General features: G+C 49.9%; 1 protein-coding gene across 1 annotated transcript in view; it reads right to left on the minus strand.

The window, feature by feature from the left end:
- Positions 1-3358: 3358 nt before the first annotated feature.
- Positions 3359-26836, minus strand: part of LOC122893909 (cholesterol 24-hydroxylase) — a 33550-nt gene continuing 10072 nt past the window's right edge. The window contains exons 4-15 of the mRNA XM_044231224.1: positions 23519-23592; positions 22976-23062; positions 21913-22051; positions 21056-21166; positions 20088-20238; positions 19816-19878; positions 18714-18786; positions 16122-16206; positions 15310-15420; positions 5139-5227; positions 4326-4392; positions 3359-4122 (exon numbers count right to left, since the gene is read on the minus strand). Of these exons, the coding sequence (XP_044087159.1) occupies positions 3955-4122; positions 4326-4392; positions 5139-5227; positions 15310-15420; positions 16122-16206; positions 18714-18786; positions 19816-19878; positions 20088-20238; positions 21056-21166; positions 21913-22051; positions 22976-23062; positions 23519-23592 (1218 nt within the window). The 3' untranslated portion in view covers positions 3359-3954. The remainder of the gene's footprint in view (positions 4123-4325; positions 4393-5138; positions 5228-15309; positions 15421-16121; positions 16207-18713; positions 18787-19815; positions 19879-20087; positions 20239-21055; positions 21167-21912; positions 22052-22975; positions 23063-23518; positions 23593-26836) is intronic.

Consider the following 26836-nt stretch of genomic DNA (forward strand, 5'->3'; position numbering starts at 1 on the left):
TCCAGGTGGCCGTGCTCTCTCTCATTAATCATGCAGGAAACACACACCCATACTGTTCATGCGGCTGACCCGGGGTGGCCCTACCAAACTCTGGGCCACCATAAAGGACACCAGGCCTGACTGGCCAAGACAATCAGAGGGGCCAAGCTCCATCCAGAACCTGCCTGGGGGGGGTCAGCTAATTGTGGCCCTCTGTCCACTCACGTTGGCTACCTCTGAGGCCCAGCAGGGCCACTAGGTGACTCCAGAGCCAGCCTCTTGTCCTAGTGTGCACAGCAGAGAGGAAGAAAACCTCCCACAGCTGCACCAGGCTTCTCAGCCCCAGCGCAGGCAGGCCAAGGCTCTCGGGTCCAACCACCAGCCTGACCTTGGCCACAGGCCACCCGGGAGACCCCCTCATCACCAGCTTCCAGGACCCTCAAGCAGCAGGGCCCTGGTGGTGGCTTCAGTTCGGCCAAGAGCAAGTTAAGTGTTAGAGCAGCTCCTCCCCGAATGGCCCTTGCCCCCCGCCCCCCCCCAGCTCTCCCAGGCAGGAGGAAGCCGCCTGCTCCCCTGTCCCCCTCTCAGTGGGCTTCTCCTCCGCGGGGCTTTTCTTGCCGAAGCTCCCCGGGACCGGCCAGCGTCCCACCGCCAGATCCAGCCCATCGCCAGGAGAGGTCGCGGTCTCGGCACGCCCGCCTGCGAGGTTGTCCCTCTAGGAGCCCACCCGCTGCCGCGCCTCGGCGGCCCCACCTGCGACGGGGGCATGGCGACGCCCGCCTGCCCACCCGCACCCGAGTGGCCCGCGGACCCCACAGACCACCCTCGCCTGGGCCCGCCGGAGTCTGCGCCCTCCCGGCTAGTCCCGCCCCCAGGAGGCTGGGCCTGCGATGCTGCGAGCCCCGCCCCTCCGGGCCTCCGGTCCCCGCGGGAAGGGGAGGCACCGCCCACTCAGCCTGCCGCGGTCGCGCCGACCCGAGAGCTGCGCCGGGGCGCCACCGTGTGGCTCTTCTGGGAACTGCACTGCCTGGCCTCCCAGGAAAGCCCTTCCTTCCCTAGAGGTCATGAGCGATAAAGATACTCACGCTCTATATTCTCCCTTCAGTCTTAGGATCTCCTATCATCCGTCCTCCTTTACAGACGGGGAAACTGAGGCCCAAGTCGAATAAACATAAAAGGGACAGTGCAGGTTGGATTTGACCCCACGAAGCCTGGCTGCAAGGCCTTGGTTTTAATCCCTTCCATCTGGCCTGGGTCCCCAGGGTTGACACCATCTTTGTGCACACTGGAGTCTCCCCAGGCGGCCTAGGAAAGGCTTCGGGGTCCCACCCCAGCGGCTGATCCAGCTGGCCCAAGCGACTCGTCGACACAGCCAAGCCCGAGAACCACGTGCTCACTCAGAAAGTCCTTTTAACAGAGGAGAAAGTGGCTCCGGAAGGTCAGGATGGGTGCGCTGACCCACAGACAATGACAGCAGAGCAGCGCGGGGCGGGACGCAGGTTCTGCTCTTCCCACTCACCTCAGGCCTCCAGCCCCGGGAGGCAAGCCCAGGCCTTCAGCAACAGGGTTTACTGAGATGGTGGAAAGCCGGAGTGCAAGGGGCTACAGGTTTGAGTCTTTACTCCACTATGGCCGGGCTGTGTGCTGTGGCCTTAACTTTCTCATCTGTGAAATGGGTCATACTCAGGAGGACTTAAAGAAATAATGGTGTGAAGACTCAGGTTCAGCAATGGATAGATATCTGCTAAGTCAGAGCATGGTAAAGGCAATTTGAAGTTTCAGTGGGAGCCGACCCCTCCAGGCAATGCGAGGTCATGCCCCTGGAGTGCTGAGGCTTGGTAGCCTGTGGACCTCTTAGACATACACTGAAGGAAGTTCTGTCCTGTGGGGCCAAGCTGAGCCATGGCAGGACGTAGGGCATGGAGCAGGGGGTGCTTGTGGAGAACTGGGGGGTTGGTGTGGGGTGGCTGGCTTGGGGGCCTAGTGGGCGTGCCTAGGGTACGTGTGGGCCATAAAGTTTGTGGGATGGGGCAGCCGTGGGGCTGTTGGAGGGCTGCAGGGGGACTGGTGAACCTCAGAGACGGCTGTAGAGGTCGGGGCCTAGGGGTCCCTGCATGACAGGTCCCTGGGAGCACAGCAAGGCTGAAGGCTCGGAACAGTGGCATTTGGGTGGCCGTGGGAAGGGGCGCTTTAGAGCTGAGGAGAGACAAGCAAAGGCTGAATTTGGCCAGGCGCTGGAGGCAGAGCCCAGGCACACTGTTCTCAGACCACAGGAGGGTCTGGAGCCCCCCAGACAGGGAACTGGGTGGGAGTGTAGCTTGAGAAGCGCCTCACCCAGTGCTCAGTGTGGCCGGAGGGCTGGGGGAGCGGGAGCACTCCGTGTGCAGGCCGTCTGTAGCTACAGAGTGTCCTGGAGGCCGGAGCCTCTGCCCAGAGGCCAGGCAGACTACAGGTACCAGTCCCATGACCCCCCTGGGCTGGGGGCCTAGCTCTACTCTGGTACAATATACCCACCTGTACTGGCATGTCACTTCTTCCCCTGACCCTTGGTTTCCTCTTCTGCAGAATAGGAAGATCGTCTCAGTTCAAGACTGCACAAGCGTTGAGTTACCGATGTAAAGCAAGGGCCAGCCCAAATCTATGCCCTCCTGGTGCAGAGAGGGGCCCTTTCCAGGGCAGGTACCCCAGGCAGTGGGCTCAGGTGTTTGGTTTTCTCTGCAGGAAAACATGCTCCCATGTGCTGAAGGAGAAACTCAGGGGGTCCTTTTCCTTGGATGGGCCCAGAGGATGTGGCTGGTCTAGTATTTACTGCCCCTTGGCCACCTCTAGGCCCTGGGGAGAAAAGAACAACATCTTCACCCACGCACCTCCCCCACCCACGCACCTCCCCCACTGTGGGAGTCCCAGTCTCGCCTCCTCCAAGCTGGTCAGGAGGGGAAGCGCTGTGCCAGAAGGTGCGGAGGAAGGGAGCAGGTGCCAGGCCAGGCATTCAGGTGCCCTGCTCCACCAAGCTGTCCCCAGGAGAGGTCCTGGGGGCTCTAGGCTGTGTGAGGCCCTCTGGGGTATCAGCACCTTATTGGGAGTCGCCTAGACCTCACAGATCCCAGGGCCCTGGACCCTATCACTTCAAGCTCTCAAAACCCTGCCTGCAATCCCAACCTCACACCACACACAGAAACATGGTCTTGCCTCCAACAAAGGGAATATGTTTCTCCTAACACAGAAACCCCCTGGGCAGTCTTCTCCCAAGATGTCTGGGATTAGCTGCGGGCTTAGCTTCCAGGCTTCGTGAGCCCTCGGACTGGCCTCCACACCGCTCTCATTTACCAGATGAGCAACTGAGGCCCGAGCGCTCTGGCTGGGTTTCACCATTCATTCATGCAGTCGACACATATTTATTGAGCATCGACTCTGGGTCAGGCCCGGGGGCAGGCTCAGAGACGAATCATACACAGACCTGGCAGCCCATGAGGCGCTCACAGCCTGGCAGGGCGGCCGGTCACATCAAAGGACACTCACAATACAGTGTGGTCAGTGTGGTGTTAGAGGTAGCACAGGTGACCAAGGGAGCACAGAGTAGGAGGGGCCCCTGGCCCGGCCGGGGCGTGGCAGGGAGGGCTTCCTTGAGGAGGTGACACCTGAAGAGGGTTTTAGGAAGTGAGCAAGAGTTAGGGTGTGTGGCAGGGGGAGTGGCCTATGCAAAGAGGTTCGGGGTAGGAGACCGCACATCTGGGCAGCAGCTGGGAATTAGGCGGGGGCCAGTCCAGGAGGGGCGTGGAGTTAGCAGTGGGCAGGGAGCTCTGGGCGAGGGCGGGGTTGTGAAGCAGGTGGTGGTTGGCAGGGGACCCACTGGGAGCCAGCGTGGAGGGTGCCCCTGAGGAAGGGGGCAGGGGAGCAGGGTGGGGGGCCATGGGGCTGCAGAGGAGCGTGGGTGTGGCGCCCTTGCCCGATGAGTCCCATCCACCCCAGGCCCACTCAGCAGGGTGGTGGGGGTGCGGGCTGCCAGCCCCGGGGCCGCAGAGTGCACAGCACAGGGTCCAGCGGCTTGAGCGTGGCCTGCTCCTGCAGCCCGTAGCGCTGCCCGGGCACCAGCCGGAACTCGAGCCTCTGCAGCAGCTTGGCCATGACCACCTTCACCTCCATCTGTGTGCGGAAGTGAGGACGGGCAGGAGGCCGGGGCATGAGCGTGCAGCAGAGCCTGCAGCCGGCTGGCCCATCCCTCCGCCTCCCTCCGCCTCCCCCCGCCCAAGGGTCCCAGAGCAGGGCTCAGAAATGCCTCCTGGCCCGGGATGAGACACCAGCCCTGAAGCCAGCTTCCGGCAGAAACCCCAGACCTGGACTCCTACCTGAGCAAACTGCTGCCCGATGCAGGAGCGCGGTCCCAGAGAGAAGGGGAAGTAGGTGAACCTCGGCCTGCAGGGAGAGAGCGGTCAGGAGGTGGCCGCCCAGCCGCAGCGCCCCCACCCCAGCGGTGACAAACCCATCCCCCGCGGACGAATGGCTATGCACCACGGCTGGCTTGTGCACGCACTGAAAACATCAACAGCTGGCTCTGTCGGGCTCTGCATCAGCATTTTCTCATTCTAGCCTTCTCCGGAGCCTTCCAGAAGGAGTCGTTATTATCCCCAATTCACAGAAGGAGGAACTAAAGAGCTTGCAATCCGATGGCACTTCTATATTCGACCAGTCACATATGCAGTTCTGGGCAGGGTCTGGGTCTGGGTCTGGACGCAGGTGGCCTGTCCCCGGACCCTGGCCACCACCCCCAGCCCCAACTGTACTTTCAGGCATTCACCCCCATAGCGAGCTGCAGAGGGTGCCCATTTCTCAGATAGGACCATCAAGGCAGGGGGAGGGACAGTCCCCTGGCGCCAGTCACAGGGTTTCCCAGTAAAGGGGATGGGTTATGAGCCCAGTTTTGAAACCAGTCTGAGCTGGCCTCAAACCGCAGCTCTGCGGCTCCTGGCTGTGTGCCCTTGTTCAAGTTACCTAACCTCTCTGCGCTGTGATTTCTTCTCCATGAAAGGAGGCAGGGCAGGGAACCACGACTCCCTCACAGTGATCTGAGAGGCTACATGGGATCAGGGGTCATTGGCAGTTCAGACCCGGGGTCCCTGGGCCACTCTTCTGGCACATGCACAGCTTGAAGAAAGACTTACTTGGGTGCTTTGGGGCTGAAGCGATCAGGGTTGAAAGTCAGTGGGTCCTCAAAGTACGTGTCCATCCGCCCCATAACATAGGTGCTAAACTGAGGGGAGAGGATCCAGCTGTCTCTGGTTCCAAACATGAGCACCCTCACACCTCCCCGACCCACCGGGGCCACCCCGTGGAGGGACCAGGAGCACAGAAGACCCCCTTCCCTCTACTCCACCCACACATGTGGGCCAGTGTGGGACTCCACCAGCATCTGGAAAGTGCCTCAGATGACGGGAGGGGGCAGCCCAGGGTACCAACAAGGGCCAGCTGGCTATAGCATCATCCCATGCTTGGCCCTGTGCTGTGGTGGGACCACGACTAGCCCTGTTTTACAGATGAGAAAACTGAGGCTCAGAGAGAAAATTGCTGACTTGCCTGAAGTCACCTGGCCAAACTGAGATTCAAACTCAGGTCTGCTTCGAGAGCATCTTTTTCAAGATCTCTGAGAGCCATGATTCAGCACAAGGTTTGCATCTGGGGCTCAGGGGTGGGGGGTTGGGGAGGGGAGTGAGGCAGAGAACCCGCAGGTCCCCACCACGCTTTCAGCTGTCTCCCTACTGGGGTTAATGTTCCGTGCCCCTAACCTCCATGGGCCATATGTGCGCCCCATAACTTGGGCCCTGGGTCCCGACCTCTGCCTCATTACTCCTGCACAAAAGAGCTGCTTGAGCCCACTCTGTCCCCTGGTTCTCTGTGTTGAGAGTCCAAGGCAGGCAGGGTGAAGGGAGGGCCTGGAATGAAGCTCTGAAAAGTGAGGGGGAGCACAAGGTGGAAAGGGGGTTTGAGATCAGCGAAGAGCACCTACTGTGTGCTAGGGATTTGTGCCAGACACGTGACATATGTCATTCTTTGACTCTTCTCAGTAAATTATGACTCAGGCATCATCATCCCCATCTTAAAAGGACGGCACTGAGGCCCAGAGATGACTCAGCCTGCCAGAGAGGGTCTGGGATTGGAGCTGGGGTCTGCCACTCAAGGCCCTCACATCTGTACCCCTGCCCAGCCAGACGTAAGGGGATTCTAAACCACCTCCTGGGTCACAGGCAGGTGGTACTGGTGCAGGGTTGTGCAGAAAAAAAGGAGGGGGTAGATAAACAGAATAAAGAACACATATCGGGAAGCTCTCATACATGCTGGAGAGGGCATAGCAGAGTCCTGGGAAGTCCGGGTGAGGGGGAAGAGGGGAGGGGGCTGCCTAATGGATAGAACCGGAGGCATGTCGCTTTCCTTTATAAATAAAATCAGATCATGTGCTGGGCTGAACTGTGTCCCCCAAAAAATCTTATGTTAAAGTCTTAACCTCAGAATGTGACAGATAGTCTCCTTAAAGAGATACTCATTATAATGAGGTCATTAGGGCAGACCCTACTCCTGTCTGGCTCATGTCCTTAGAAGAAGAGGAGATTAGGACAGACACACACAGAAGAGGTCTTGGGAGGACCCTGTGGGAAGGTGGCATCTGCAAGCCAAGGAGAGAGGATTCAGGAGAAACCAATCTTGCCTTGAACTTGGACCCCCAGCCTCCAGAACTGTGAGAAAGGACATTTCCACCACTAAGTGCCCTTCTGTGGTTCTTTGTTCCGGCAGCCCCAGGAGGCAGAACCAGATCCCTACCTCACACTATACACAAAATCAACTCCGGGTAGATAGGAACTTAACTTGCAAAAGAAAAATGTGAAATTGTTAGAAGACATTCTAAGTGACAATGCTGACCTCATACATGCTGGAGAGGGCATAGCAGAGGATGGGGGCTCGGGGCGGGGGGGGGGGGTCCCTAAGACAAAACAAGAGAAGGCACTACTACAAAATGAAGAACTTCAAATCATTGAAAATGCTTTAGCAGAGAGAAGCCACAAAGCTAAAGACGAAATTTGGAACATACATACCTGACAAAGGATTAACATAAGAATTTTTAAAGAGAGCTCTGCACAGGGATGAGACAACCCAGAAGAAGAAAAGGAACACAGGGCTGCAAGCCTCACAGTAAGGAACCAGGAAAGTGCAAATCAAGACCTCAGGGAAGTACCTTCCTTGTACTTATTCCATTGGCAAAAAAAAAAAAAAAAAAAAAGGCAGCTGGACCATACTAGGTGCTGGGGAGGATAAGGAACCACATCTGTGGGCATCTGGGTTGGCCCAGGTGCTCTGGAAAACACTTTGGCACTAGTTTACCAAGCTGACCATTTAGATATCCCACATCCCAGCCCTCTCATCCCTGTCTGCCCCGTCCACTGGTCACGCTGGCAAGAATGGTCACGAGCAGTGCTCAGGAGAGCAGGATGCCCGCTGACCCAGAATCGAGAACGGGGTGCTGGTCTACACACAGCAGAATATGATACAGCAGGGAACTGAGGGCCCGCAGTCACAAAGCAATCCTGGGAGATACTACCATGTGGGCACACACAACACACACATGCATGTGTATGCACGTGAAAAGGCGAGGTGATGGCAAAATTCAGAACAGTGATTGCTTCTGGAGGGCAGCTGGACAGAGACACATTTCTAGTTTGGGGGTGGGTTTCTGGGAGGTCACTGTGCATGAAGGGATGCCCGATGAGGGAGTAAAAGAATGCATGTGTAAACAAAGAAACAAGTAGGGGCGCCTGGGTGGCTCAGTCAGTTGAGCATCTGAATCTTGATTTTGGCTCAGGTCATGATCTCAGGGTCATGAGATCAAGCCCCGCTTGGGCTCTATGCTCAGCATGGAGCCTGCTTAAGATTCTTCTCTCCCAGGCAAGATGGCAGAGGAGTAGTGGACTGAAATGACATCAGGTCGCAGGAGTTCAGAAAGATAGTCATCAAACCATTCTGAACACCTACAAACTCAATAGTAGATTGAAAAGAAGAGTGGCAATTCTAGGAACAGAAAGTCATCTACTTTCTGAAAGGTAGGACGTGCAGAGAAGTGACTCCAAAGTGAGGGGAAGGTAGACCACGGGGGGAGGGGCTGGCTCCCGGGAAGCAGTGGGCAACGGAGCACAAAATCAGAACTTTTAGAAGTCTGCTCCACTGAGGGACATCACTCCAGTGGCTAGGCAGGGGTGGAGCCCTTGCAGGGAGTGTGGTCTCAAGTCCTGCGGGGTCACAGAAGGATCAGGGCTGTCTGAGTGCAGCAGAACTCCCAGGTAGCAGAGCAGGGAAGCCAGCTACAGAGACAAAGCTGAGGAATGAGCTCTCAGCTCGGGGTTGCCTTAAACCATGATCCATGGCATAGTCAGGCCACTGCTCTTTGAGCAGGGACCCCACAAGTGGCACATCTGGGAGACTCACCTTCCTCCTCTGGAGGCAGGAATATGCTGGGTTTGGAGACTCCAGACAGGGCTGTGTGCCAGAGACCGAAATGTTTGGTCTCAGGCCAGGTGAGCCAGAGCACGGCTGGAGACCAGGGAGATGGGAGTGATTGACCCCTTTCCTCTGAGGGCGCACTGAGGTGTGGGGGCCCCAGCTCTTGGCTCCTCCAGCCGGAGGCCTCAATCTTTATTGCTGTCCTCCAGAGCTCTATGGAAAGCTTTCAGGGAACAAAAGCTCCCAAGAGCGAACCCAAGCAGATCACTCTGCCCAGCCCCTGGCAAGGGCAGTGCGATTCTGCCTCAGGTAAAGACATTTGAGAATCACCGCAACCCAGAAGATTAGCAAGAATATCCAGCCAAGACCAAGGTCATCGATCAGTGAGAACTGTGAAACTCCACAGCTCAGGGAAAGCAGCACATAGAATTCATGGCATTTTCCCCCATGATCCTTTAATCTTTCAAAGTTAAATTAAATTTTTTTAATTTTATTTTTTTCTTATTCTGATTTTTTTTTAACTTTTCCTCTTTCCTCTTTTAACATTTTTTAACTAGTTTATCTTAACACTACCTTTCTAAAAAAAAATATTTTATGCCTTCTTTATTATAGTCATATTTTATCCTTCATTGTATTTAACCTTATTTTTTTATACATATAGGGTTATTTTTTCCTAAAAAATTTTGGGATACGATTTCTTCTAAAAGATCAAGATATACTCTAAATATAGCACATGGCTTTATTCTAGTCTCCAGCCTGTGCACATTCTCTCCCCATTTTTTTATCTTCTTTCTTTTTCCAACCAACTTATCTTATCAATTCCTTTTATAGAATTTTTTTTAAATTTTCATCTTTACAGTCATATTCCATCCCTTCATTATGTTTTTCATTATGTTTATCCTTATTTCCGTATATATATATAACTTTTTCTTTCTTTAAAATTCTAGGAGGTAGTTTCTTCTAAGAGATCAAAATACGCCCAAAATCAAGTGGGTGGCTCTGTTTTATTCACCAGTTATATATATATATATATATATATATATATATATATATATATGTGTGTGTGTGTGTGTGTGTGTGTGTATGAATTTCTTTTTACCCCCTTTCTTCTCCCCCCAGTTTGGGGTCTCCTGTGATTTGGTTAGTGTACATTTTTCTGGGGTCTTTGCCACACTTTCAGTATTTTATTCTCTCATTCATATATTCTTATCTGGATAAAATGACAAGGCAGAAAAACTCACCACAAAAAAAAAAAAAAAAGAAGAAGAAGAAGAAGAAGAAGAAGAAGAGGCAGTACCGAAGGTTAGGGATCTAATCAATACAGACATTGGTAATATGTCAGATCTAGAGTTCAGAATGATGATTCTCAAGGTGCTAGCTGGGCTCAAAAAAGGCATGGAGGATATTAGAGAAAAACCTGTCTGGAGAAATAAAATCTCTTTCTGGAGTAAAAGAACTAAAATCTAACCAAGCTGAAGTCAAAAAAGGAATTAATGAGGTGCAGTAAAAAATGGAGGCTTTTACTGCTAGGATAAATGACGCAGAAGAGAGAATTAGTGATATAGAAGACCAAATGATGAGGAATAAAGAAGCTGAGCAAAAGAGAGACAACCAACTACTGGGCCAGAAGGGGAGAATTCTAGAGATAAGTGATACTATAAGACGAAACAATGTTAGAATAATTGGGATTCCAGAAGAATAAGAAAGAGAGAGAGGGATAGAAAGTATATTGGAGCAAATTATAATAGAGAATTTCCCTAATATGGCAAAGGGAACAAGCATCAAAATCCAGGAGGCATAGAGAACCCCCCTCAAAATCAATAAGAATAGGCCCACACCCCATCATCTAATAGTAAAACTTACTAGTCTTAGTGACAAAGAGAAAATCCTGAAAGCAGCTCAGGACAAGATGTCTGTAACATACAATGGTAGAAATATTAGATTGGCAGCACACTTATCCACAGAGACCTGGCAGGCTTCAAGGACTGACACGATATATTCAGAGCACTAAGTGAGAAAAATATGCAGCCAAGAATACTATATCCAGCTAGGCTATCATTGAAAATAAGAGAGATAAAAAGCTCCCAGGACAAACAAAAATTAAAAGAATTTGGAAACACCAAACCAGCCCTACAGGAATTATTGAAAAGGGTCCTCTAAGCAAAGAAAGAGCCTTAAAGAAGAAGACCATAAAGGAAAAAAGACAATATACAGTAACAGTCACCTTACAGGCAATACAATGGCACTGAATTCATATCTTTCAATAGTTACCCTGAATGTAAATGGGTTAAATGCCCCAATCAAAAGTCATAGGGTGTCAGAATGGATTTTAAAAAAAAATCAATATGCTGTCTACAAGAAACTCATTTTAGATCCAAAGACATCTCCAGATTTAAAGTGAGGGGGTGGGAAACAATTTACCATGCTAAGGTACATCCAAATAAAGCTGGGGTGGCTATCCTTAAATCAGATAAATTAGATTTTAATGCAAAGAATATAATAAGAGATGAGAAAGGACACTATATCATACTCAAAGGGTCTGTCCAACAAGAAGCTCTAACAATCTTAAATATCTATGCCTCTAACATGGGAGCAACCAACTATATAAACCAATTAATAACAAAATCAAAGAAACACATTGACAATAATACAATAATAGTAGGGAACTTTAACACCACCCCTCACTTAAATGGACACATCATCCAAGCAAAAGATCAACAAGGAAACAAAGGCTTTAAATGACACACAGGACCAGATGGACATCACAGATATATTCAGAACATTTCATCCCAAAGCAACAGAATACACATTCTTCTCTAATGCACACAGAACATTTGCCAGAATAGATCACATCCTAGGTCACAAATCAGGTCTCAAGCAATACCAGAAGATTGGGATCATTCCCTGCATATTTTCAGACCACAATGCTCTGAAGCTAGAACTCAACCACAAGAGGAAAGTTGGAAAGAACTCAAATACATGGAGGCTAAAGAGCATCCTAATAAGAATGAATGGGTCAACCAGGAAATTAAAGAAGAATTGAAAAAATTCATGGAAACAAATGATAATGAAAACACAACAGTTCAAAATCTGTGGGACACAGGCAGTCCTGAAAGGAAAGTATATAGCCATACAAGCCTTTCTCAAGAAACAAGAAAAGTCTCAAGTATGCAACTGAACCCTACACCTAAAGGAGCTGGAGGAAGAACAGCAAAGAAAGCCTAAACCCAGCAGGAGAAGAGAAACCATAAAGATCAGAGCAGAAATCAATGAAATAGAAACCAAAAGAACAGTAGAACAAATAAATGAAACTAGGAGCTGGTTCTTTGAAAGAATTAATAAGATTGGTAACCCCCTGGCCAGACTTATCAAAAAGAAAAGAGAAAGGACCCAAACTAATAAAATCATGAATGAAAGAGGAGAGATCACAACCAACATCAAAGAAATACAAACAATTATAAGAACATATTATGAGCAACACTACGCCAGCAAATTAGACAATCTGGAAGAAATGGATGCATTCCTAGAGACCTGTAAACTACCAAAACTGAAGCAGGAAGAAATAGAAAACCTGAACAGACCCAGAACCAGTAAGGAGATTGAAGCAGTCATCAAAAATCTCCCAAAAACAAGAGCCCAGGGCCAGACATCTTCCCAGGGGAATATTACCAAACATTTAAAAAAGAACTAATACCTATTCTCCTGAAACTGTTCCAAAAAATAGAAATGGAAAGAAAACGTCCAAACTCATTTTATGAGGCCAGCATTACCTTGATCCCAAAACCAGACAAAGACCCCATCAAAAAGGAGAATTACAGACCAATATCCTTGATGACCACAGATGCAAAAATTCTCACAAAAATACTAACCAATAGGATCCAACAGTACGTTGAAAGGATTATTTACCATGACCACGTGGGATTTATTCCTGGGTTGCAACGTTAGTTCAACATCTGCAAATCAATCAATGTGATACAATACATTAGCAAGAGAAAGAACAAGAACCATATGTTACTCCCAATAGATGCTGAAAAAGCATTTGACAAAGTACAGCATCCTTTCTTGATCAAAACTCTTCAAAGTGTAGGGATAGAGGATATATACCTCAATATCATCAGAGCCATCTATGAAAGACCCACAGCGAATATCATTCTCAATGGGGATAAACTGAGAGCTTTTCTCCTAAGATCAGGAACACAGCAGGGCTGTCCACTATCACCACTGCTATTCAACATAGTACTAGAAGTTCTAGCCTCAGTAATCAGACAACAAAAAGAAATTAAAGGCATCCGAATCAGCAAAGAAGAAGTCAAACTCTCACTCTTTGCAAATGATATGATACTTTATGTGGAAAACCTGAAAGATTCCACTCCAAAACTGCTAGTACTTATACTGGAATTCAGTAAAGTGTCAGGATATAAAATCAATGCACTAAAATAAGTTGCATTTCTATACATCAACAACAAGAAAGAAGAAAGAGAAATTAAGGAGTCAATCCCATTTACAGTTGCACCCAAAACCATAAGATACCTAGGAATAAGCCTAACCAAAGAGGCAAAGAATATGTACTCAGAAAACTATAGAGTATTCATGAAAGAAATTGAGGAAGACACAAAGAAATGGAAAAATGTTCCATGCCCATGGATTGGAAGAACAAACATTGTGAAAATGCCTATGCTACCTAAAGCAATCTACACATTTAATGCAATCCCTATCAAAATACCATCAATTTTTTTTCAAAGAAATGGAACAAATAATCCTAAAATTTATATGGAACCAGAAAAGACCGTGAATAGCCAGAGGAATGTTGGAAAAGAAAGCCAGAGTTGGTGGCATCACAATTCCAGACTTCAAACTCTATTACAAAGCAAATATCATTCTCATCAGCATCAAGACAGTATGGTACTGACCCAAAAACAGACACATAGATCAACGGAACAGAATAGAGAGCCCAGAAATAGACCTTCAACTTTATGGTCAACTAATCTTTGACAAAACAAGAAAGAATGTCTAGTGGAAAAAAGACAGTCTCTTCAACAAATGGTGTTGGGAAAATTGGACAGCCACATGCAGAAGAATGAAACTGGACCATTTCCTTACACCACACACAAAAATACACTCAAAATGGAAGAAAGACCTCAATGTGAGAAAGGAATCCATCAAAATCCTTGAGGAGAACACAGGCAGCAACCCCTTCGATCTCAGCTGCAGCAACTTCTTCCTAGAGACATTGCCAAAGGCAAGGGAAGCAAGGGCAAAAATGAACTATTGGGACTTCATCAAGATCAAAAGCTTTTGCACAGCAAAGGAAATAGTCCACAAAACCAAAAGACAGCTAACAGAGAGGGAGAAAATATTTGCAAATGACATATCAGATAAAGGCTAGTATATATAAAGAATTTATCAAACTCAACACCCAAAGAACAAATAATACAATCAAGAAATGGGCAGAGGATATGAACAGACAGTGCTGCAAAGCAGACATCCAGATGGCCAACAGACACATGAAAAAATTCTCAACATCATTCAGCATCAGGGAAATACAATCCAAAACCACAATGAGATATCACCTCACACCAGCCAGAATGGCTAAAATTAACAAGTCAGGAAACGACAGATGCTGGCGAGGATGCAGAGAAAGGGGAACCCTCCTACACTGTTGGCGGGAATGCAAGCTGGTGCAGCCACTCTGGAAAACAGCAGGGAGGCTCCTCAAATAGTTGAAAATAGAGCTACCCTATGACCCAGTAATCACACTATGGGGTATTTACCCTAAAGATACAAACGTAGTGATCTGAAGGGGCACGTGTACCCTGAATGTTTATAGCAGCAATGTCCACCATAGCCAAACTATGGAAAGAACCTAGATGTCCATCAACAGATGAATGGATCAAGAAGATGTGGCGTATATATATACAATGGAATACTATGCAGCCATCAAAAGAAATGAAATCTTGTCATTTGCCACAACATGGATGGAACTAGAGGGTATTATGCTAAGTGAAATAAGTCAATCAGAGACAGACAATTATCATATGATCTCCCTGATACGAGGAATTTGAGAGGCAGAGTGGGGGGTTTGGGAGGTAGGGAAGGAAAAAATGAAACAAGATGGGATGGGGAGGGAGACAAACCATAAGAGACTCTTAATCTCACAAAACAAACTGAGGGTTGCTGGGGGGAGGGGGGGAGGGAGAGGGGGGTTGCATTATGAACATTGGGGAGGGTATGGGAAACGGTGAGTGCTGTGAGGTGTGTAAGCCTGACGATTCACAGACCTGTACCCCTGGGGCTAATAATACATTATACATTAATAAAAATAATTAATAAATAAATTTAAAAGTAAATAAAGGCAAAATGCTATAACTGAAAAAAAAAAAAGATTATTCTCTCCCTCTGCCTCTGCCCTTCCCTGCCCCTCCAGTCATACTCTCGTGCGTGCTCTTTAAAGAACAAAAAACCAAAACCAAACAAGTAAAGGAGAGGAGGGGGGAAGTCACCTCCACGGGAGAAGGGGTGGTGGAGGAGAGAGAGAAGGAACTGGAGAAGGGGGGATGGAGGGGAGCCTGGGGTCAGCTGTGAAACTGGGCACATCTTGTATCTGTCCCTGGCCGGCTATGTGACCTCAGGAAAGTGACCTAACCTCTCTACGCCTCAGTGTCCTCAGATGTAAACAAGGTGCCTCCCTTCCAGAATCATCCACTGTAACCTTACACTGGACTGTGTGAAAGGGAAGAAAGACCTCACATGGCTATAGTGCAGCTTGAATGAGAACCCCCAGTGGTGACAATAGGGCCACAGACATCCCGACCTCAGAGCTGGGGGCAGGCAGGGAGGGCCCCCACACACCAGGAGCGGAGTGTTGCCAGGTACTCTGACCCCGTCAATCAAGGTCTCCTCCTCCAGCAGGCGAAAGGTGCCCCACGCTGGTGGGTACAGCCTCAGCGACTCTTTGAGAACCTACAGAAGCCACATGGGGAGACAAGGAGAGAAGTCAGGAGATTCCCCAGATGGCGCTAGTGGCGTGCCCTGGACCCACCTTTGCTCCCACTCCCAGGGCTGAATATGCACCCATGTCCAGGACTGGGTCCCAGACCCCTGCAAAGCTAGCCTCAGCTTCTTGTCCAAGCCCTCTTGTCACAGGAGAAAGTGACACCCAAAAGGAGAAGGGAGTTGGGCAGAACCCCTGTGGCAGAGCCTGGACCAGGAGCCTGGACCAGGACCCAGGCCTTCTCTGAACCAGGGCACCACCATCCCAGAGGGGCCCCCCTGAGCTCAAGCAAGGCCTCCTGCTGTGCTCTGTTGGGGTGGGGAGGGGGCCGCTGAGGCTGGCCCCTGGACGCTGGCTTGAGGCTCCTGGAAGTGCCTGGCTGGGACGTGCAAACAGCGTCATTCCGTCGAGGGCTGCTTCCCCACCTAGGCTGCACACTGGAGTCACCCGGGAGGCCTTTACAAAGGCTACGGCCCCTCCTGCCCCAGTGACTCTGATGTCATTGATCCGTGGCAGCTCTGATCATGGGAATTTTTTTTTTTTAATCTCCTGGGATATTCTCACGTGCAGTGAAGTTAGAGAACACCCATATGAAAGGGTTCCAGGTGCAGAAGGCCTGGCTTGATGAACCACCCCCAAGTGCCCAGAAGCTTCTCTCCCGCCCCCACACCTGGGACAGGTACTGCAGTCTCCCCAGGTCGTCACAGTCAAGGTGCCTCTTAGAACCGATGACCTCATCCACCTCCGCCTGCAGCCTGTTGGGGCAGATGAAGACAAGCTCGTCCCCAAGGAGAGGTCCCCCCCCCACCGCCTAGTTTTAGGAAGGGGGGATGGAGGGGAGCAAGAAGTGAGCCTCCTGGGACAGCCCATCGCGTGCACGGACACACGTACACACGCACGCACAGTCCGCCCCTTCGTTGAAGACATCCAGGAACTGCCGTGTCCCAACCGAGATGCCTGAGCAGCTGGCAGCTGTGTTCCAGGGCCTGTACGAATTCCCCCTTCGTGCTTGCTGCTCGGAACTGGTGGCAGAAAATAAACGCACCACCGATCCAGCTCTCTGCACCAAGCAGCCTGTCTCAGCCTGGCTCGTAGCTGCCGACAGCTGGAAACAGAATGAGCAGTGCAGGGATGCTGGCTGAGGAATGACGGGGACCGTTAGAAGAATATGCAGCGGGCGCCTGGGGGGCTCAGTGGGTTGAAGCCTCTGCCTTTGGCTCGGGTCATGATCCCAGGGTCCTGGGATCGAGCCCCGCGTCGGGCTCTCTGCTTGACGGGGAGCCTGCTTCCCTTCCTCTCTCTCTGCCTGCCTCTCTGCCTACTTGTGATCTCTGTCTGTCAAATAAATAAATAAAATATTTTAAAAAAAGAAGAAGAATATGCAGCACCAAGAGTGGGTTTGGACCACGTCACACCCACAAGGAAGGCAGAAAAGAACAAGAGTTAGCAAGGATGTGGAGAAATCAGAACCCTTGTGCACTGTCCGTAGGAATGGAACCCGCTGCAGGTGTATATGGAAAATAGGATGGCGGTTCCTCCAACGGGAAATGTAGAATTACCATATGCTCCAGCAGTGCCATTCTGGGTGTGTGTGCCCCCACATAGAAAGTAGGGGCTCGTAGATACTTGTACACCCAAGTTCATGGCTGCATTAGTTACAGTAGCCGAAGGGCGGAAGCAACGCCAGTGTCCGTCACCAGATGAATAGACCAGCAAAATGTGGTCTGTCCATGGGGCGCCTGGGCAGCTCAGTCATCCAAGCATCTGCCTCCAGCTCAGGTCTTGATCCCAGGGTCCCCGGCTCGAATCCCATGTCCTGCTCCCTGCTCAGTGAGGAGTCTGCTTCTCCCTTCCTTCTGTCCCTCCCCCTGCTCCTTCCCTCTCAAATAAAAAAATCTTTTTACAAAATGTGGTCTATTACCATGTAATACTATTCAGTCTTAAAAGAGAGGGAAGTTCTGACACCTGCTAAAACAAAGGCGGACCTTGAAGACATTATCCTAAGTGAGATAAGCCAGACAAAAACGTCCGTTACTGTGTGATTCCTGTATGAGGTCCCCAGAGAAGTTAAATTCACAGAGACAGAGAGTAGAATGGGGCCACGGGCTGAGGGCATTGGGAAGCTAGCGTTTACTGGAGACAGTGTCAGTTGCAATGATGAGAAAGTTCTGGAAATGCTGGTGATAATTGCACAGTAATGGGAATGTGCTTAATGCCACTGAACTATGCCCTTAAAAAATTACAATGTCCAATTTTATGCATGTATGTGTGTGTTTGTTTATATCCACAATATAAAAGAGCGGATTTGGGAGAAGAGTTTATAATAAATAATGTGGGGCGATGCGGTGAAAATTCACATGGTGAAATTCAGTAGCTAGTTGTGAGCTGCCTCCAGGGGGAAGGGCACTGTGGGTAGAATAATAATAATACCGGTAATTGTTATTATTATTAGTAGTAGTAGTAGTAGTATAATTTTTCTGCTTTCTCCAAATTTTTATAAAGAGCATATTTATGTTCTTTTTTTATGTATCTGTATTACAGATACAGTTAAAACCCTAACCAACCACTTTATCCTCACAAGCGATCATTCACATCTGCCCTTGGACACTGCCAATTAATAACTGTAATCAAGGCTTTCCCCACCTCCAGGGCTCCCACCCCAAGCCTATCAGGGTTTTCAGAGTGCTTTCACATTGGTGCAGTTGGTTTGCGCAACCGTTTGCATTTAAGGAAACCAATGGCCCAGCTCAAAGGCCATCTCCAGGCACCCTCCATTGTCTCTCAAGTTGAATATAAGCCCTTCCTCAATGCTGAGTTGGGAATTCTGTTCAGTTCTCAGTGCCAGCCCCTGGCCAGGCACTGAGCATGGTGTGGAGAGGGAAAGAGCCACGATCCCTGATTTTTTGGAGCTTTAATTTCATGACTGAAATAGACTCAAAGCAAACCGGCCCAGGAGAAAAAGGCATTCATGAGCTGGAAGGAAGCTAGGAGGGGAAAACATAGAATGACTACTTTAGGGGTGTGAGAAGGCTTCTGTGGAGCTGGACAGGGAGTTCTCTAAGAGAAAAGCAAGGAGAGGAGCTTCCAGAAGAGGGACTGGCATGTGCAAAGGCCCTGGGGTAAAGAGAAGCAGGACACACTGGAGGAGGCTCCGTGGTGGGAGGCTGGAGCTGTCTGTCTTCTAGGAACAAGACATCAGTGAATCCCTTCACCAGCTTCAAGGGGAGCCACTACCTGACCCCCAAATCTCCCCATTCCATACCTTGCCAGGATTTCAGGCTGGCGGGACAGCTCCATCACCGTGAATGCCAAGTGATTGGCAGAGGTCTCATGGCCTGTAGGAATGGAGAGCAGCAGTTCCACATGGGGCTACCGAGCTGCTGCTGGCCCGGCCCACCCGCCTCTGAGACCTTGAGCATGTGGTGGCAGTTCATGTCCTCACTTCTGCCCCCTGCATCTGCGCTGCACATACAGATAGGAAGGAGAGAGGCTGCCCACCCGCAGATCCCCTGCACCCGCCAGAGTAGTCCAATAAACGGCATCTGCTCCCAGGCATCTGGTTTTTACTCCCTAAAAGCTCCTTCTGGGGCACCTGGGCGGTTCAGTAGGTTAAGCGTCTGCCTTTGGCTCAGGTCATGATCCCAGGGTCCTGGGATCAAGCCCCATGTTGGGCTCTCTGTTCAGTGGGGAGACTGCTTCCCTCTCTCCCTCTGCTGCTCCCCCTGCTCATGCTTTCTCTCTCTCTCTCTCTCTCTGGGTCTCAAATAAATAAAATCCTTAAAAAAAAAATTTGATGAGCAAAGGAATGAAGTTGCCTGGCACATCTTTTTATGCTGGTCTAAGGAAGGCCTCCCCACAAATCCTGAGTGGGGCGGAGCCTTGAGCTCACATGGCCAAGCTCTCCTGCCAATAGGCAGCTTCACGGGGTGCCCGGGTGCTCAGTCATTAAGCATCTGCCTTCAGCTCAGGTCATGATCCTGGGGTCCCGGGATCGAGCTCCACATCAGGCTCCCTGCTCAGCAGGGAGCCTGCTTGTCCCTCTCCCTCTCCCACTGCTTGTGTTCTGTGTTCCCTCTCTCACTGCATCTCTTTGTCAAAAAAAAAAAAAAAAAAAAAGAAAAAGGCAGCTTCACAACCCCTCACGGTGCACAGCTCCATCACCAGGTCAGCAGCCACCAAGAAGGCCTCCTGGACCTCCCCGAGCAGAGAGAGGACTTCTGCTCCCCTATCCCAGCCCCTCACTTCTGCATCTGAACTCTGCGCAGACAGCCTGAAAAATCACCCCAAGTCAGGGTTTAGGGGATGCCTGGTTCCCACCATTCCTGCAAAGTCCTGAGCCTTTGGCCACCCCTGGAGGTACAGACCAGCAATGAAGAAGGTGACGAAGTTGTCCAGCAGGATTTCATCGTCCTGGGCCCCCTCTTCAGCTGAAAGACAAGGAGGGTCTCAGGGCCCGGCCGCAGACACCCGCTACACGCATACCCCTCCCTCCCTCTCCCTGCAGCTGAGCAAGGAAGCAAACGTCCTTCTCCCCGAAAGTCAGAGAGAGACACTGGGAGTCAAGTGTGATCAGCCACCGTGATGGGGGCACCCCTGCCGCCCGGCCCTCTCCAGGCCCATGTGGGAGCCCTCGAACCTTTGAGGATCTGCGTGAGGATGTCCGCAGGTACTTCCTCCCCCCTCTTCAGGGCCTCCCGGCGGCGCTGGACCCAGTCCTTGCCAACCTGGCGCAGAAAGCGAATGCTCTCCCGGGTCTCGCGGAGCTGCTTCCACTTCCCTGGCATAAACTGAACAGGGGCTCCCACTCAGGACGCCGACCAGGCACACGCGTCCACCTCTCCCACTCCCCCAACTCTGCAACGGCTTTAGAAACCCACTGCGGCCCTGGCAACCTGGGAGGTGAGAAGATAGCAAAGAGGAAGCCGCCAAGGAGACTTGACCAACATGGCAGGCTGAGCCCAAGCATCGGCTTCCCCTTCCTGTACCAAATCCCTAGATATGATGGGAAAGATGCCTGGAAAATAAGAAGGGATGCCTGAAGGATGGAGGCAGCTAGGACTGCGAGGAAGGAGGAAGCCACAGCCAGAGGGGAGTAGGTAGAATCAACAGCAGAAAAGATGGGGTGGCATCAGGGGACCCCCAGCTCAGAGGCTGAAGTCCCAGGGAACAGGAAGAGCCCCTGGGCATCTGTCTGAGGATCAACTCAAGTACCACCTTTCTCCTTCTTCCTCTTTCATGCCTGGAACAAGGCAGTGATAGCTGGAGCTGCAGCAGCCATCTTATAACAATGAGCTGATGTGCTGGAGACAGTGGAACGGAAAGACAAAACATTCCAGGACCATCAGACACTGTGTCGCTATCACAGCCATCCTCCATGGTCTGTTTCAGGATGATTTTACATGAGAGAAAGATGAACTCCTAGTTTACTTAAGTCACTTTACTTTTGATTCTCTATGTTAGAAGATGTACGCAAATCCTAACAGATTCACTTCGCTCATACCAGTGCTCAAAACCCATTCTGGAAAAAGGTCACTGGAGGAGGTGCTCCAGCAAACTAGGACGCCAATTCTGGTGGCTAGTCACCGGAGGGGGTGCAGGCAGTACCTTCGCCAGAGTGTTTCGAGATGCAGAAATCCCCTCCAGGATCAGTTTCACCTTCAGGGACAGAGGCTTCTGGGCACCCAGCAGCATGCCTGTCTCCATCCCAAAAGCTGCCTGGGGGAGAGAGAAGGGAGAGGTCATCCCTGGGTTGGTGGGAAGACTTGAAAACCCAGCGCAGAGCCTGGCACTGCTCAGCTAGAGAGACCCAGGCCCCAGGGCTAAGGGTTTATGTGTGTCATGTCATCAACTCCTTACGATGACCCACAATGATTCCAACCCCCCGGAAGGCAGTGAGGACCACATGGCACACAGGAGCCACTCCACAAACTTGGTTTCCCTCCCTGACAAGATGCATTTCCCCAGAAATGCAGCCTTCCTTGGTGTCCCTTCTATACCCAGCCTCCCAGTGAATTACTGAGTGACAATGACCCTTCCCTCACCATCTGCGTACCCTCCAGCTGCCTGAGCTGCCCTTACCTGGGAGGGGGGGTTATTGGGCCACTGCTGAGCCTGCCAGGGTGCAGAGCCAAGCCAGACCCAGGGCAGGCACTTAAGGGGAGGTAGGCTTTGGGCTGGGACGCAAGCAGACGTGAGAGCCAGTCCAGCTTCTGCCACTGACCCAACAGAGGCCAGTCCCCACACCTCTCAGGGTCCACTCGCAGAGAATGAGTTCGCAGGTGTGGTCTCGTGAGAGCGCATGTTGAATATTCAAGGAGATACGAAGCTCCCCGCCCAGAGCAGGGGCTGACCGGTGGAGGAGGAGGCGGGGTGGGGAGGATGCCAGGAAAGGGAAGAGGGAGAGAAGAGCAGCCCCTGACCTACGTCGGACCCCGCTCCCATGGCCCACAGCCTCCCATCACCTTGGCCAGGATGTCCATGGTGGTGCAGGTCAGCATATCCTGCATGGACACCGGGGTCTGCCCATCAGCCTTGGCCTCCAGAATCTCCACCAGCTGCTCAGCTTTCTCGTTGAACGTTTCCATCAAGCTGACCAAGGAGCTAGGGGAACAGCACCCGTTGACGGAGCCAAGAAATTGGAAACAACTCAACTATGTCTATTGACTGAATGGATAAGCAGAATGTGGTATGTCCAATACAATGGAATTCCAATTGATAATAAAAAAGGGAAATTCTGGGACACCTGGGTGGCTCAGTTGGTTGAGTGACTGCCTTTGGCTTGGGTCATGGTCCTGGGGTCCTTGGATCGGGTCCCTCATTGGGCTCCCTGTTCTGTGGGGAACGTGCTTCTCCCTCTGCCTGCCACTCCCCCTGCTTGTGCTTGCTCTCTCTCTATCAAATAGATAAAGTCTTTTTTAAAAGGGGGGGATTCTGAATCATGCTTGGGCATGGATGAACTTCCAAAATCTTATGCTAAGTGAAAGAAGCCAAAAGAAATGTTGTAGGATTCCCTTTATACGAAATGTCTAGAATACGAAAATCCACAGAGACGGAAAGAGGATTAGTGGTTTCCAGGTGCTGAGGCCACTGAAGGGAAATGGGAAGTGCTTGCTTTTTGGGGTGATGAATGTATCCTAAAATGGACTGTGGTGGTGGTTGTACAATTTTGTGACTAGGCGAAAACCCACTCGATTTTAAGTGATGAATTGTATGGTATGGAAACCGGACCACAATAAATGCTATTTAAAACATAAAATGTAGCCCAAAGCGAGAACTATAATTAAAGAAAATGAAAAACCCAGAGGAAGACTGATGTGGTCTAAGTGGCGGAGTTCCTGGGGGGGAGACCCCCACCCCCAGGCATCACTGCCGCTCACTCCGTGATGTTCAGTCCTACACCGCTGGCAGCCTGCCTTGCTCTCTCTCTGACTACTAATGCCCTCTCCTCTCTCCCTTCAGCTGGGGTGAAGCCCCGCCTGTGAAACCCACCCCCTTCCCAAAGCCCGCCATCTTGGAGACACTCACCTGCGGCTGAAGGCCAGGTCCATGACCCGGCGCTGTTTGTGCCAGCGCTCATAGTCACATTCCGACACCAGGCCTTGGCCAAAGAGTCTGCCGGAGACAAACGGAGAAATGGGGAGGGAAGGGGGACCGATGGCTTCATGGGGATGGGATCACCTTTCGGGATGGTGGAAATGTTCTGGAGCTACACAGTGGTGATGGTTACACCATATTGTGATTGGACCAAATGCCACAGAATTGTAACTCCAAGGTGGTTAAAATGATGACTTTTGTGAATTTTACCACGACAAAAAATAAATAAGAAATGGGATGGTCGTGTGCCCCAACCTTACAACCCCCCCACCCGCCCATCCGCTATCCAGAGGGGAAAGAGGAGAAGGAAGGTGACAATGACAAGAGCGGTGGCCACTATATGGGGCACCTGTTGTGTGCTGGAAGCCAGGGCTCAGGCCTTCATGCTATGCCCAATGCCCTGGGCCCTGCGTCCCCCCTGCCTGCCACCAGAGAATTTCCCGTCCTCTCCCCCAGCCCCTCCTCATGCCTTACCTCTCACCAAACACAGTCTGGATTGCGTGGTACATCTTGGAGTCCTTGTTGTACTTGGTGGACATCAGGAACTTCTAAACATCCCCAAAAAGCCAACATGAGCTCGTGTACCCGTGAGAGGCTACAAAGGACTAAGTAGTTTTCTGAACTCTTGGGAAACAATGCCCCAGCAGTCACCATTACCTGAGTCCCAGCTGTGGCGTGAGGACTTCGTCTAGCACAATCTCACCTAACTCTCCAGAAACCCTGCCTTCCAGCAACAGCATCTTGTTTGGGTATGAGGAAAGCAGGGCACAGAGGGGTGCAGTGATATTCCTGTGGCCAAACAGTGAAAGTGTGTGGGGGGGTCCTCAATTCCATGCCCATGCATGGACCTCAGGACACACCATCTTCCAAAGCAGCGAGAACCAGAATGGGGAAGGGGAGAAGCTCAAAGGGAGGCCTTCTGGGACACAGGAGAGACCCTCAGCACAGATTCAGTATCGTTAGTGCCAACCTAGGCACAGAAGTCAAGGAAGGCTTCTTGGAGGAAGGATCTCAACTTGCCTCACCGCAAGCTGGATGGTAGCAATAACATTGGCTGACAGATCTTGAGCCAGTACAGCCAAAGCTCAGGCTTGAATTTGGACCCAGGCTCAGCATCTTGGCTCTACCACTTGTTAACTCTATGACCACAGGCAAGTTACTCATCTCCTCTGCCTTCAGCTTCCTCATCTCCCCTGATGGGTTAAGAAGAGTGCCTGCCTGGGAAGGTTGCTGTGAAGAGTAAATTCACTCTGCATGAAAAGTCTGAAAGCACTGGGACACAGCAGCGGCTCCATAAATGCCAGGGCCACACCAGCATCCCGAAGATGTGGTGCTATTTTTATGCTCATCTTACATATGATGAAGAAACTGAGATTTAAAATGTCTGAGGTCACACACACGGTGAATGTCGGACCTAGGATTTGAATCCAGGCAGTTTGCCATGGGAGAGAGGAAAGAGAAGACTGTGATCCAGGCAGAGAAAGCCCAGGCCACATGCTGCCTTCAGGCAGAGGAAGAAGTGGGGAGGGGCAGCAGTGGGGCTGGATCCCAGAGGTCTGCCTTATGGCTCACTGAGCTTTATCCCGTGGGCACTGGAAAGAAGCAAGGCGATATCTCTACTCTACATTAATCCAGGGACTGCTGATATCCAGGAGCTGAGCCTAGACAGGTGTAATATCAATTTTTCAGGGAAAGAAAACCCCCAAAATGGCTGACTTTGGATCATGAGCCATATCCTGAGAACCCCAGCCCCCCATCCCCAAAACACTGTCACTTATAAACCAACTTTTGTCACTATCCACTCCTACAGTTTCCATCCCTATGACAATAAAGGCTCAACTCCCAGGTCCCTCTCAAACATCCCTAAATAACCCAAGGTCTGTGCTAACCCCCCAACCTAAACTGAGGAGTCTCCACACTGAGGTACAGCAGCCTCAACACAGGCTCCAATCGTGTGTCCCCATAGTAGGGGGTCCCCATGTCTGCTGTCCCTGGGGCTGGGGATCCTTTGAAGGCCCAGTGAGCTAGGTTCTGGAACATGAGGGGTGAATGGGGCACCCTCAGCACCTTTGTGCCTTCTCTGAGTGTCCATACTGACAGCACTCTTCTGCACATTAAGGGATAACTGCTGGGAAGTTGACCTCTTGCCATAAGCAGTAAAAGAAAAATTTTTTAAAGGCAAAATGCATGAAATGCCTGTTTTCAGACACTAGACAAAAAGACGTGCAGGATTGTGAATCCCACGAGAAGAAAAAGGAAAAAAAAAAAAGATGTGAGCCCTACAACCTAAGATTGCGCCAACTTTTTATAATTTCAAGATAAAGGCAATAAAATATAAAACTGAAATATAGCCCAGCAGGCTTTCCAAGTTGATAAGATAGAAATCAGAATCCAGACAGGCCAGAGGAGGCTAGAATTGATAAGACAGAGCACCCAAGGGAAGGGAACGATGCATAGGAAGAGCTCCTATGCAGAAATCTGCACAGGGATCCCCTAAATCTTTGGATGAATGACCCATACATGCATATAGTGAACACAAGACCGAATTCAAAACAACTTCTAGGAAAAGGAGAAATATGGAGTAACTACAAGCTAAACTATTCTCAGAGCTTGCACAGCCCAAGAACTGTTCAACTTCACAAAGGAATGAAACAAAAGTGAGCACTCAACAATGTACAACTCACAATGTCCAGGGTCCAACATGAAATCACTAGACATGCCAAAGAGCAGAAAAATCTACCTATAACCAGACCTAGAAATAACAGAGATGACGGAGTTTGCAGACAGGAACTTCAACACATTTATTACGAATATTGCAAATACTCACAAGGAACGCACATATCCAAGAAGTTCAAAGACTCCTACAGAGCATTAACAGAAAGAAAAGTACACCAAGGAAGATCATAATCAAATTTCTGACACCAGTGATAAAGAGAAAATCTTTAAAGTAGACAGAGATGAAGTAGTATATCAGTAGACTGATGTAAGTTAAAGATTATACTATAAATCCCAGGACTACCACTAAGAGAAAAAGAAAGAGGGCCAATAAGCAAATGATGGAGATAAGATGGAATACTAAAACATACTTAATCCAAAAGAAGGCAGGAAAGGAGGAGAGGAGAACAAAGAACAGATAGGACAGAGAACAGTAACAGTACGGTAGATTTAAACCTCACCATATCAATGATTACATTAAATATGAATAATCTAAGCACTCCAATTAAAAGGCAGAGATTGTCAGACTGTAAAACAGCAAAATCCAACTATATGCTATCTATAGGAAACCCACTTTAAATATAAAAACCCAAGGACACCTGGTGGCTCACTCCTTAAACATCTGCCTTTGGCTCAGGTCATGAGGATTGAGTCCTGGGATTGAGTCCTACACTGAGCTCTCTGCTCAGTGGGGAGTCTCCTTCTCTCCCTTTGTTCTCTCCCATTCTCTCTCTCTCTCTCTCTCCCTTTCAAGTGAAAAAAATAAAATATTTTTTATTTATGTATTATAAAATATACATATTTTATATGTATACACACATACACACATTTATATGTATATATATATATATATATATGTATATATGTATATATATATGTATATATATATATATATATGTATATATATGTATATATATATATATATATATATATATGTATATATATAAACCCAAATGGGTTAAAAGTAAAAGGATGTTAAAAGATCAACTCTTGGGACGCCTGGGTGGCTCAGTTGGTTAAGCAGCTGCCTTCGGCTCAGGTCATGATCCCAGCATCCTGGGATCGAGTCCCACATCG

This window comes from Neovison vison, chromosome 13, assembly GCF_020171115.1.
Source record: "Neovison vison isolate M4711 chromosome 13, ASM_NN_V1, whole genome shotgun sequence".
Classification (NCBI taxonomy): Eukaryota; Metazoa; Chordata; class Mammalia; order Carnivora; family Mustelidae; genus Neogale; species Neogale vison.